The 12,697-nt window shown below is 39.9% G+C and overlaps 1 protein-coding gene across 1 annotated transcript in view; it reads left to right on the top strand.

Annotated features, from left to right (window-relative positions):
* Positions 1-2,226: 2,226 nt before the first annotated feature.
* The window catches only part of SLC5A5 (solute carrier family 5 member 5), a 54,875-nt gene continuing 44,404 nt past the window's right edge, over positions 2,227-12,697 (top strand). Inside the window, exons 1-6 of the mRNA XM_073658674.1 lie at positions 2,227-2,470; positions 2,724-3,091; positions 3,598-3,663; positions 3,751-3,802; positions 3,892-3,959; positions 12,251-12,405. Of these exons, the coding sequence (XP_073514775.1) occupies positions 2,729-3,091; positions 3,598-3,663; positions 3,751-3,802; positions 3,892-3,959; positions 12,251-12,405 (704 nt within the window). The 5' untranslated portion in view covers positions 2,227-2,470; positions 2,724-2,728. The remainder of the gene's footprint in view (positions 2,471-2,723; positions 3,092-3,597; positions 3,664-3,750; positions 3,803-3,891; positions 3,960-12,250; positions 12,406-12,697) is intronic.

Genomic DNA, 12,697 nt, shown 5'->3' on the forward strand with positions numbered 1-12,697 from the left:
AGGGGACCAGCCCTAAAGAAAAACTCACTAGCAGCAATGGATGTGGAAATACAAATGGACAGAATTAGTGAGCTGCTTCTTCAGTTAACCTGTGAAGAATTGAGAACAGTAGCAGAACATATAAAGATGTCAGTAGAATAGATTTCCAAAGCACACAACAGCAGGCAACTGTTAGCTGCGATTAATGCAAAAATGGAAGAGCAGGTTGAAGACACACCAGGTATTTATACACTCAGGCCAGGAAGCTAATCAGCCAGAGGGAGGTAGCCGCTGGGTCCTAGAGACAGCCAGCCTCTAAGAAGATGTCTGTAATGCCAAACGTAGAGATCTCCTGCAACCAACTGCAGGCCGACTGTCTGTCACCTCTGACACACCCATGACAGGTGTCTGCTTAAGCTAAGTTTTCCCCCCTTTGTTTGTCTCCCTTGTTGTCTTTAGTTTATAGTGGGGACTGACCAGTGCTCAATCCCCCCTCAGTATCTAGGGCCTAGCTCTAGGGATATACAGGGCTTAGGTTTCCTGCTTGGCGATTGGTGTGGAACCAATATAGGAACTGTAGGGTAGGCAGGGTGTTATTAGATATGCCTAGGGATCTCCACTCCCCCTTTCCCTAGTGTCTAGGCTTCTTTCCCCTCATCCCTTCGCGTTGCACTTAGTCTTTCCAACACTGTGCGTGACACAGAGTGGTCACTCTTGATTATCAGCTTCTTCCAATGGGCCTTAAGCATACAGCATGTTTACCCAGATTGCCATGTGCCCTGAAGATCAGGTGCTCATCATCTATGCAGAATTAGCTTGTACTGACGGCTCCGGAGGATCCTACTTGTTTGTGCATCATACCTAGTGGCACTGCGTGGGTTTCTGAGTACTTGCTGCACAGCTCCTCTGCAGATTACAGATGATTGCTGTAAACCGTGTTACCAGCTTATCATTATTGGATCTTTCGAACATAAAACAAAATTCTTAAGTGGACATTTGATGTGCATTGTAAATGTAATGACCCTATTACGATAGGGATGATCAAAGTCACAGTTGAAGTCTGGATTTATAACCTTGGCTATACTCTTCTAATTTCATCATTGAACAAAAAACTAAAAAAACTAAAATTATGGTACACATGAAGATATGAAGAAACAATCAGTCCTGAAGGAAGGAATATATAGTACATATATCACCCTAAGTGTGAGTGATTCCTATTCAGGGTACATGTGTAAACTGGACTATGATGACCCCCCAGGATCCAGACCCATATCCAGGTATATATACTGAATTACACTGACAGTGATCAAACAATTTACCTATACTGGAGTCTGTTCTCATACCAGCACATTGATTGATAGCTACCATTATCGCATCTCTGCTTGACATTCATGAAGTTGATCCATGGCAGTATACCTGCCAGGAGCTGTATCTACTATATATAGCACTTTACCTCACATCTTGAGGCTTCTTTTGCACTTCAGCACTTTATTTATGCCTTGATGTGGGAAATTATATTATTTTATATTTGACATCCCGCATTGTTCAATTTGTCACATATTGACTCTATATATTTACTTACTCTTTCTGAATATATCTATTTGTGCGTGATGTTATTATATATATATGGGGAACACATGTTATCCTCAGCACCTTCTTCCCGGTTGTTTTTCCTTTTCCCACCCCCTTACATGTTTTTTAACTTGATTCAATAAAAATACTTATATTTTCTAATTTCATCATTGGGCTGAGACAAATCAATGCAAAACAAATATTACTCGTAGGGATCCCATTTTGAGATGAATGAAGCATTGATACTGAATTAATTTGATTAAGTTTATAGTAAATCTATTCTTCATTTATTTTTACATTTCAATCAAGTAAAAAAAAGAGCAATAATTTGGAAAATATTCTCTGGAAAGTGCCATTTAGGTGTTCTGCTTACATTCATTAAAGCTGGTCACTCTTACAGATAAATGGCTAACAAGGGAATACCCCCCAAAAAATGTGAAAAAGAATAACGTAATTGTAGCTAGTACGCTTGTAATATTGCCAAACTGCTTTAGGTTACAGTATCTAAATGTAAAAGCACCTAGTCACATGCATGTGTTTTGCCATTAGAAATAATTAAGTCTTAATTTTAGTACGAAATTGCTTTGCACACAAATGTGTTGAGATACTTTAACACTCCTCACAATAGATCATTAACATTACAGCCTCACCTATTGTGGGAGTCACATAGGCAGATACTGTAATTCCAGTTAACGATTACTGTGTAGGACACGATGAGGAACAAATGAGACTACTGTACAGTTGTGCATGGTTTTAGCTGCTGCTGCATGGACAGAAAGTTACATCACCTTGGTCTCCTGTAAGATGTTGAGAACTCCTCCTTTTCATCCTGCCTCCTATTTAAAAGCACCTTTTCCCTGTCTACTCTCCTGTTAAGTCCTTGAACGAGCCAAATCTGGACATCTGTGGATACAGTCAGGTGAGTTTTGACAGTGCATTTAGTTTTTCATTTTCATTAACCAGTCCTGCGATCATCAGCCACTCAGCTTTTTGTGATCCACTGATGATTCTGCACAATAATATACTGTACGTATTATGCATACTATTAACTATTGGTGGCAGTCACAACTCACATGGATATGTAAACTAGATTTTGGGATATAGGGAATTGGAAAAATTAAACTGCCACTAATTCTATGCATCTTTATCTTCTATTTGTTCACTTCTCCTAGGTCCGATGGCAGATTATGTACCTTATGTAAAGGATAAATTGACTTTTTCACTATGGGACTATGGGGTATTTGCTGCAATGCTTCTGGGATCCACAGGCATTGGACTGTTTTATGCTTTGGCACGTGGGGGACAGAAGACATCAGATGACTTTTTTACAGGGGGTAGAAGCATGTCAGCATTACCCGTAGGATTGTCCTTATCTGCTAGCTTTATGTCTGCAGTACAAGTGCTTGGAGTTCCAGCTGAATCTTATCGATATGGTGCCAAGTTCCTTCTGATGTGTCTGGGTCAGTCATTAAACAGTGCCCTGACAGCCTACATCTTTATGCCAATGTTCTACCGACTAGGTATCACCAGTACATACCAAGTAAGGAATTTATATTATCTATTTCAGTTGTGCAAACATATTTACTGATTTAATAGAGAGGAGATGATGAAAATCGGCACTCACCGATTATTTGGAAGTGCTAGTTAGAGCGTCAAACCGCTGTCGTCCACCTCCTCCCAGCACTCCCTGCTTTCCATTCATTTTATCCGAATATGAAATAAAGGACTCTTATTTTTACATAATGGGTGAGTGCAGCTTTTCATCATCTCCTCTCTATTGGGCTAGTGTTTCTGCATTTTAAAGCTGGCACCGCAACTTTATACGATGTGTCTTTGACGTTAAAATTCAGGTGCGGTCATTATGGATTTAGAAGGTGGTGCAGGCTCATTCTCCATTTACCTATATTTACTGATTTAATCTTTCATGCATGAAACATTATGCACAGTATCTGAATTTGCTTTCCTTATTTTTCACTTTTTTATCTACTGACTAAACATTTCTTGCACGATAAAAACTCCTGAAATGTTTCTCTATCTTCAAAACAGTATTTGGAAATGAGATTTGCGAAAAGTGTTCGTCTCTATGGCACTATTCAGTTCCTTGTGGCAACTGTAAGTATATATTTGTAATAAAAGAACACAAATTACAAGGCAAATGCGCTGATATTAAACTGTTCTTTTTCTTCTTTTCTTCTGCAGATGTTATACACGGGCATTGTCATCTATGCTCCTGCACTAATACTCAATCAAGGTACAAACTATATTGCTATTTTCAATGTCTATACATTTGCACCAATTACAGATCCTTAATTCAAAACCTTTCTTTCTTTTTTTTTTTAGTCACGGGGTTGGACCTCTGGGCATCTCTGTTTTCTACTGGAATAATATGCACGTTTTATACATCACTGGTAAGTAGAAAAAACATAGCTTCATCACTTTTGATGGGAATGAGTTGGCAGTTCTAAGTCAGAAACGTTATCATTTTTACAATACCAATAGCTCTTCATGCTGTGCTGTTTATTCCAGCATAACAGACAACTTCATGGAAATCCAAAAGACCCCAATATAGGTCAATGGGGTCAGTCTGTGCCAGTGTTGTCGATCATGTAATGCAAGAGTGGGGAACCTTTTTTCTGCCAAGGGCCATTTGGATATTTACACCATCATTATCCTACTATATTTGGTCAAACATTTAATTAACTCACCCTTAATGTGATGCTTCTCTTTGGTGAGGTGTATGATGTTAGGTGGTATTGATGATGTTGCTAACCAAAACTGCATTTCCAGATTTGTGACGGTCTGGAGCATAGTCGACTCTTTGCGATAAGTTTTGCAAAGAATTGGCAGGAGTAAGTTGTTCCAAACACAGATGTATATTACACTACAGGTCTCCTCACAGTGGGAAATTCATCATTGCTCATTTTACATTTATAGAACTCAAGCAGTAGGAGGTCTGCAGTATACATCACATCGGAGACACTGAGACTGCAATATATACTTCACATAGGAGACACTAAGACTGCTGTATATACATCACATAGGATACACTGAGCCTGTTGTATACATCACTTAAGATACATTGCGAGTGCAGTATTCATCACATAGAAGACAGCAAGACTACTGTATATATATATCACATTGGAGACACTGAAACACTGCTATATACATCACATAGGAGTCACTGCTGTACACATTACATAGAAGACACTGAGAATCTGTTGTATATACGTCACAGAGGATACACTGACTGGTGCATATGCATCAGATAGGATATTCTGGGACTACAGTATATACATCACATAGGAACAATGGGACTGGTGTATATACATTACATAGGAAACTTTGGGGCTGGTGTATATACATCACATAGAAGACACTGGGACTGGTGTGTATAGATCACATAGCAGACAAAAACTGGTGTATATACATCCCATAGGAGACATGGACTTGTGTATATACATCACATAGGATACAATGGGAATAGTATATATACATCACATAGGAGACACTGGGACTGATGTTTATACATCACATATGATGCAATGGGGCTAATGTATATACATCCCATATCAGACACTGGTGTATATACATCACATAGGAGACACAGACTTGTGTATATACAGTACAGACCAAAAGTTTGGACACACCTTCTCATTTAAAGATTTTCCTGTATTTTCATGACTTTGAAAATCGTACATTCACACTGAAGGCATCAAAACTATGAATTAACACATGTGGAATTATATACTTAACAAAAAAAGTGTGAAACAACTGAAAATATGTCTTATATTCTAGGTTCTTCAAAGTAGCCACCTTTTGCTTTGATAACTGCTTTGCACACTCTTGGCATTCTCTTGATGAGCTTCAAGAGGTAGTCACTGGAAATGGTTTTCACTTCACAGGTGTGCCCTGTCAGGTTTAATAAGTGGGATTTCTTGCCTTATACATGGGGTTGGGACAATCAGTTGTGTTGTGCAGAAGTCAGGTGGATACACAGCTGATAGTCCTACTGAATAGACTGTTAGCTGCTTTTTTCTTGCCATAATACAAATTCTAAGTAAAGAAAAATGAGTGGCCATCATTACTTTAAGAAATGAAGGTCAGTCAGTCCGAAAAATTGGGCAAACTTTGAAAGTGTCCCCAAGTGCAGTTGCAAAAACCATCAAGCGCTACAAAGAAACTGGCTTACATGAGGACCGCCCCAGGAAAGGAAGACCAAGAGTCACCTCTGCTTCTGAGGATAAGTTTATCCGAGTCACCAGCCTCAGAAATCGCAGGTTAACAGCAGCTCAGATTAGAGACCAGGTTAATGCAACACAGTTCTAGCAGCAGACACGTCTCTACAACAACTGTTAAGAGGAGACTTTGTGCAGCAGGCCTTCATGGTAAAATAGCTGCTAGGAAACCACTGCTAAGGACAGGCAACAAGCAGAAGAGACTTGTTTGGGCTAAAGAACACAAGCAATGGACATTAGACCAGTGGAAATCTGTGCTTTGGTCTGATGAGTCCAAATTTGAGATCTTTGGTTCCAACCACTGTATCTTTGTGCGACGCAGAAAAGGTGAACCGATGGACTCTACATGCCTGGTTCCCACCGTGAAGCATGGAGGAGGAGGTGTGATGGTGTGGGGGTGCTTTGCTGGTGACACTGTTGGGGATTTATTTAGAATTGAAGGCATACTGAACCAGCATGGCTACCACAGCATCTTGCAGCGGCATGCTATTCCATCCGGTTTGCGTTTAGTTGGACCATCATTTATTTTTCAACAGGACAATGACCCCAAACACACCTCCAGGTTGTGTAAGGGCTATTTGACCAAGTAGGAGAGTGATGGGGTGCTACGCCAGATGACCTGGCCTCCACAGTCACCAGACCTGAACTCAATCGAGATGGTTTGGGGTGAGCTGGACCGCAGAGTGAAGGCAAAAGGGCCAACAAGTGCTAAGCATCTCTGAGAACTCCTTCAAGATTGTTGGAAGACCATTTCCGGTGACTACCTCTTGAAGCTCATCAAGAGAATGCCAAGAGTGTGCAAAGCAGTCATCAAAGCAAAAGGTGGCTACATTGAAGAACCTAGAATATAAGACATATTTTCAGTTGTTTCACACTTTTTTGTTAAGTATATAATTCCACATGTGTTAATTCATAGTTTTGATGCCTTCAGTGTGAATGTACAATTTTCATAGTCATGAAAATACAGAAAAATCTTTAAATGAGAAGGTATGTCCAAACTTTTGGTCTGTACTGTACATCACATAAAATACACTGGGAATAATATATATACATCACATAGGAGACACTGGGACTGGTGAATATACATTACATAGGAGACACATGGACTGATGTTTATACATGACATATGATACACTGGGAATGGTGAATATACATCACATAGGAGACCCTTGGGCTGGTTTATATATACACAACATAGGAAACACTGGGACTGTAGTATATATATCACATATCACATAGGATACATATGCTGCTGCGTACATAACAGAGGAGAAAACTGAAACTGCTGACTTCATTGTAAGAATGGGATTTGAGTGCAGAGCACTGGCCAACATCAGGATATAATCCTTCGCTGAATGCGCTGCAGCGTTCAGTAGTGAATGTAGGAATTTAAAGTGGTTTTCCCACGAACGAAACAAAAGTTGATTTGAATTAATAGATCTTAGAATAATAATAACTTCCACGATTGGATGTGCTTAAATAAAATGTTCCTGTGCCGAAATAATCTTATAAATGTGCCCCTGCTACAGTGGGTATGGAAAGTATTCAGACCCCTTTAAATTTTTCACTCTTTGTTTCATTGCAGCCATTTGGTAAATACTAAAAAGTTCATTTTTTTTCTCATTAAAGTACACTCTGCACCCCATCTTGACTGACAAAAACCAGAAATGTAGAAATTTTTTCAAATTTATTAAAAAAGAAAAACTGAAATATCACATGGTCATAAGTATTCAGACCCTTTGCTCAGTATTGAGTATAAGCACCCTTTTGAGCTAGTACCGCCATGAGTCTTCTTGGGAATGATGCAACAAGTTTTCACACCTGGATTTGGGGATCATCTGCCATTCTTGCTTGCAGATCCTCTCTGTTTCCGTCAGGTTGGATGGTGAACGTTGGTAGACAGCCATTTTCAGGTCTCTCCAGAGATGTTCAATTGGGTTTAGGTCAGGGCTCTGGCTGGGCCAGTCAAGAATGGTCATAGAGTTGTTCTGAAGCCACTCCTTTGTTATTTTAGCTGTGTGTTTAGGGTCATTGTCTTGTTGGAAGGTGAACCTTCGGCCAAGTCTGAGGTCCAGAGCGCTCTGGAAGAGGTTTTCATCCAGGATATCTCTGTACTTGGCCGCATTCATGTTTCCTTCAATTGCAACCAGTCGTCCTGTCCTGTCCCTGCAGCTGAAAAACACCCCCATGGCATGATGCTGCCACCACCATGTTTCACTGTTGGGATTGTATTGGGCAGGTGATGAGCAGTGCCTGGTTTTCTCCACACATACCACTTAGAATTAACACCAAAACAATCTGTCTTGTTCTCATCAGACCAGAGAATCTTATTTCTCATAGTCTCATTAGTCTGGAGGCCTTCATGTGTTTTGAGCAAACTCTATGCGGGCTTTCATATGTCTTGCACTGAGGAGAGGCTTCCGTCGGGCCACTCTGCCAAAAACCCGACTGGTGGAGGGCTGCAGTGATAGTTGACTTTGTAGAACTTTCTCCCATCTTCCTACTGCATCTCTGGAGCTCAGCCACAGTGATCTTGGGGTTCTTCTTTACCTCTCTCACCAAAGCTCTTCTCCCACGATTGCTCAGTTTGGCTGAATGGCCAGGTCTAGGAAGACTTCTGGTGGTCCCAAACTTCTTCCATTTAAGGATTATGGAGACCACTGTCCTCTTAGGAACCTAGAGTAATGCAGAAATTCTTTTGTAACCTTGGCCAGATCCGTGCCTTGCCACAATTCTGTCTCTGAGCTCCTTGGGCAGTTCGTTTGAGCTCATGATTCTCATTTGGTCTGACATACACTGTGAGCTGTGAGGTCTTATATAGACAGGTGTGTGCCTTTCCAAATCAAGTCCTATCAGTTTAATTAAACACAGCTGGACTCCAATTAAGGAGTAGAACCATCTCAAGGAGGATCACAAGGAAATGGACAGCATGTGACTTAAATATGAGTGTCTGAACAAAGGGTCTGAATACTTATGACCATGTGATATTTCAATTTTTCTTTTTTAATAAGTACAAAAATTTCTACATTTCTGTTTTTTTCAGTCAAGATGGGGTGCAGAGTGTACTTTAACCCCTTTCCGACGTGGTCAGTAATAGTACGCACAACGTCGGAAAGGCCGGTTAAACGGAGGCTCCGGCGCTAAGCCCGCACTGAACCGAGCACATGTCAGCTGATTATTACAGCTGACATGTGCCCGCAACAGCTGCAGGTGGAATCGCGATCCACCCGTGGCTGTTAACTAGTTTAATGCCGTTGTCAATCTATGACAGCGGCATTTAACAGTGCTGCGCCGGAAGCGCATCACTTACCCCGCCCATCGGTGACCCCGTCACGTGATCGCGGGTCACTGATGGGTGGGCATGACAACCGTGGGTCTGCAGCAGACCCCAGTGGTTGTCATGTATAGATTGCTATGAGTGCCACCTAGTGGTCGGCGCTCATAGCACAGGAGCATTTCTGCTACATAGAGGTGATCTGCTCATCACCTCTATGTAGCAGAGGAGATCGGACAGTTGCTGCTTCTAGTCTCCTATGGTGACTATAGAAGCAAGCAAAAAGTGTAAAAAAAAAGTTTTAAAAAATCTAAAAAAAATAAAAAAATATAAAAGTTTAAATCACCCCCCTTTTGCACCATTCAAAATAAAATAATAAAAAAGAAACGCCACCTATACATGTTTGGTATTGCCGAGTTCAGAATCACCCCATATATCAATATAAAAAAAGAACTAATCCTAATTCCAAACGCCAGAATTGCGTTTTTTTTGGTCGCCTCAACATTGCAATAAAATGCAATAACGGGCGATTAAAACATCGGATCTACCCCAAAATGGTATCAATAAAAACGTCAGCCCGGCGAGCAAAAAATAAGCCCTCACCCGGCCCCAGATCCCGAAAAATGGAGACGCTACAGGTCTTGGAAAATTTCACCGCACTTGGAATTTTTTTCCCGTTTTCTAGTACACGATATGGTAAAACTAGTAATGGCGTTTAAAAGTACAACTCGTCCCGCAAAAAATAAGCCCTCACATGGCCATATTGACTGAAAAATAAAAAGGCTATGGCTTTGGGAAGAAGGGGAGTAAAAATTGAAAACTCAAAAACAGAAAATGCTCTGGTCATGAAGGGGTTAATGAGAAAAAAAAAATTAACTTTTTAGAATTTACCAAATGGCTGCAATGAAACAAAGAGTGAAAAATTTAAAGGGGTCTGAAAACTTTCCACACCCACTGTATGTACTGTGTAATGGCGTGTCTGACTGTGCAGGAACACTGTCTGATCATACCACATCTCCTGGGCAGGGGAGGAAGAAAGAGAGTATACAGACATTACAGCATTGGGATCACAGCTGATTTTTTTTGTGAGGTAAAACATTTCCCTGCCCGTTTTTAAACAATGTTTTACTTCAAAGAAAGAAATGTCTGTATACTCTTTTGCTTCCTCCCCTGCCCAGGAGCTGTGGTATGATCAGACCATGTTTCTGCACAGTCAGACACAGCCATTGATTAAAATTAACTTTTGTTCGTGGGAAAACCCCTTCAAGGAAGAAAACTGAGTCTGCCCGGGCAAGAGGAAATGTGATTTACTGCCCGCAGGCTGGAGGTTCCCTACCCCTGATTTAATGGATACATCCATTCCATGAATTCTGCTATTTTGTTCCAAATACAGAACAGAATAATGTAATCTAGAATGCTGGTGTAATTCCAGCTTGAGTTATTCAGCGTGTGTCCACACAGTTACCTGCTTGAAGGCTATGTTCACACATTGCGTTTTTTGATGCTTTTTTATGCAAATTTTCTGCTGCCTTTTACAGTATCAGCAAAGTCTATGAGATTCCAGAAATCTCATGCACACACTTTGGTTTTTGTTTGATCAGTATTTTGTGCTTTGCGTGTTTTTTTGCAGAATAGAACATGTCACTTCTTTGAGCGTTTTTTTCAGCGTTTTTCACCCATTGGAAATAATGTGTGGTGAAAAAAACTCTGAAAAAAACCACACCAAAAACGCAGGTGTCAATTTTTTCAGCGTTTTTGTGCAAAAACCTGATGAAATAGAATGAGATTTTTTTTTTCACTGAACTTTATGTACATGCATAAAGAGACAACTCCCTGCCCTCAGTTAGGATAATAAATCCCCTTTAAATGAGTTGTCTGTTTTGGACAATCCCTACTAGTAAAGTTAACTTAGCAATAAGCAGATCACAAAATGTTCTGGTAATTCCAAGGATCAGCTTTAATATGTAGGTGAATCTAACAAGAAGTGTGCAATTTCTCCTCAAACCTATCACTGGGTAAATTACAGCGGCATGTAAAAGTTTGGGCACCCCTGGTCAAGATTTCTGTTATTGTGAACAGTTAAGCAAGTTGAAGATGAAATTATCTCTAACAGGCCTAAAGTTAAAGATGACACATTTCCTTTGCATTTTAGGCACAAAAAAATATATTGTCATTTTTATATAGTACCCAGTGAAATCAATGTTTAAGACTCTTTCTAACTGCTCTTTACCCAGACCAAGAGACTAAGTTTGCGACAACGGGACCACTTGATTGATTCAAAATTTATTTATATCAACTAGCAGTATATATATACTGTAAAAGCCTATAAATCTAAATTCAGTTAAAGGAGATTTTTACTACAATGATATTGATGAACTGGCATTAGGATAGGTCATTAATATTGGATCAGTGGTGATCAGACAATTGGCAACCCCACCAATCAGCTGATACCAGCTAAGGCAGCATGAAACCAAAAAACAATATGGAAAACAAATATACATACACATTAATCTCATCTTTATTTTTGAATAAAAAAAAAGAACATAATATAAACATTATACAAAATCAACCCAGCACATAAGATGGTCAGAGTGATGATAGCAAAAGAATCAGAAATGTATCATAGTAGTAGTATATCCATACAGACCCCGTGGCAGTGAAACACCCCGACGCACGTTTCGCCTCACTTGATCACGGGGGAATGTCAGCAGCCAGATGTAAACAGTGTTCAGAATGGAACACCAGCACTTTGTCTCACCATTTAGTGGCTGCTGCCGTCAACTGCAGATCAGTTCTTGTTATTTGAATAGGAGCTGATCTGCAGTATCCGCAGCAGTCGTGTTCCTTTCCATACACTGTTAACAGCTAATTAGTGGGCGTGCCGGGTGTTGGACCCCACTGATCTGATAATAATGATCTATTCTAAGGAGAGGCCATGAATATAACTGTTGTACAAAACCAATTTAAAGAGCCATAGGACTATAATAATTTTTGGTAATAATTATTTGGTGAAACAGTATAATTAAATACTAGCTATATGGTCCTCAATATTATATTGTCACTATTCTGATATGCAATAAATAATATGTACTGCAGTAATACACACCATAAAAAGTGCAAACTTCATCCAATGAAAAGTGTAAGAATATTTTAATATTACAGGCTATCACCTTGTGCTTGTCTCCCATAGGGTGGTATGAAAGCGGTCATCTGGACGGATGTATTCCAAGTACTGGTAATGATCTCTGGTTTCTTTGCAATTGCTATTCGTGGTGCTATGCTGGTTGGTGGACCCTCTATTGTAGTGGATATTGCAAGAAATTACTCCAGAATTAACTTTGGCGAGTAAGTATAATTGATCTTTGATTTTTTATACAATAGTGCCAGTTAGGTTCGTCTATAGTTCATAGAATAAGGAGACTACATAAACAGATAATATGCTGGATGCTTTTAAAGACTTAACAACTATGTTTGATCAAGAGCGTTGTCCCATCTGAGACACTTATAACATTGGTTTGATGTAAATCACCCAACCATCACCAATCTTAAGCACCACATCAATGTATAAAAGCACCCAGGAATCTTGGCAGATAAAATAGAGGTACAACACTTACAGTACCTGCTCCTACACTGATCA

This window comes from Phyllobates terribilis, unplaced genomic scaffold (genome assembly GCF_046119375.1).
Source record: "Phyllobates terribilis strain yellow unplaced genomic scaffold, ASM4611937v1 Scaffold_1__5_contigs__length_1240528914, whole genome shotgun sequence".
In the NCBI taxonomy this organism is placed as follows: domain Eukaryota; kingdom Metazoa; phylum Chordata; class Amphibia; order Anura; family Dendrobatidae; genus Phyllobates; species Phyllobates terribilis.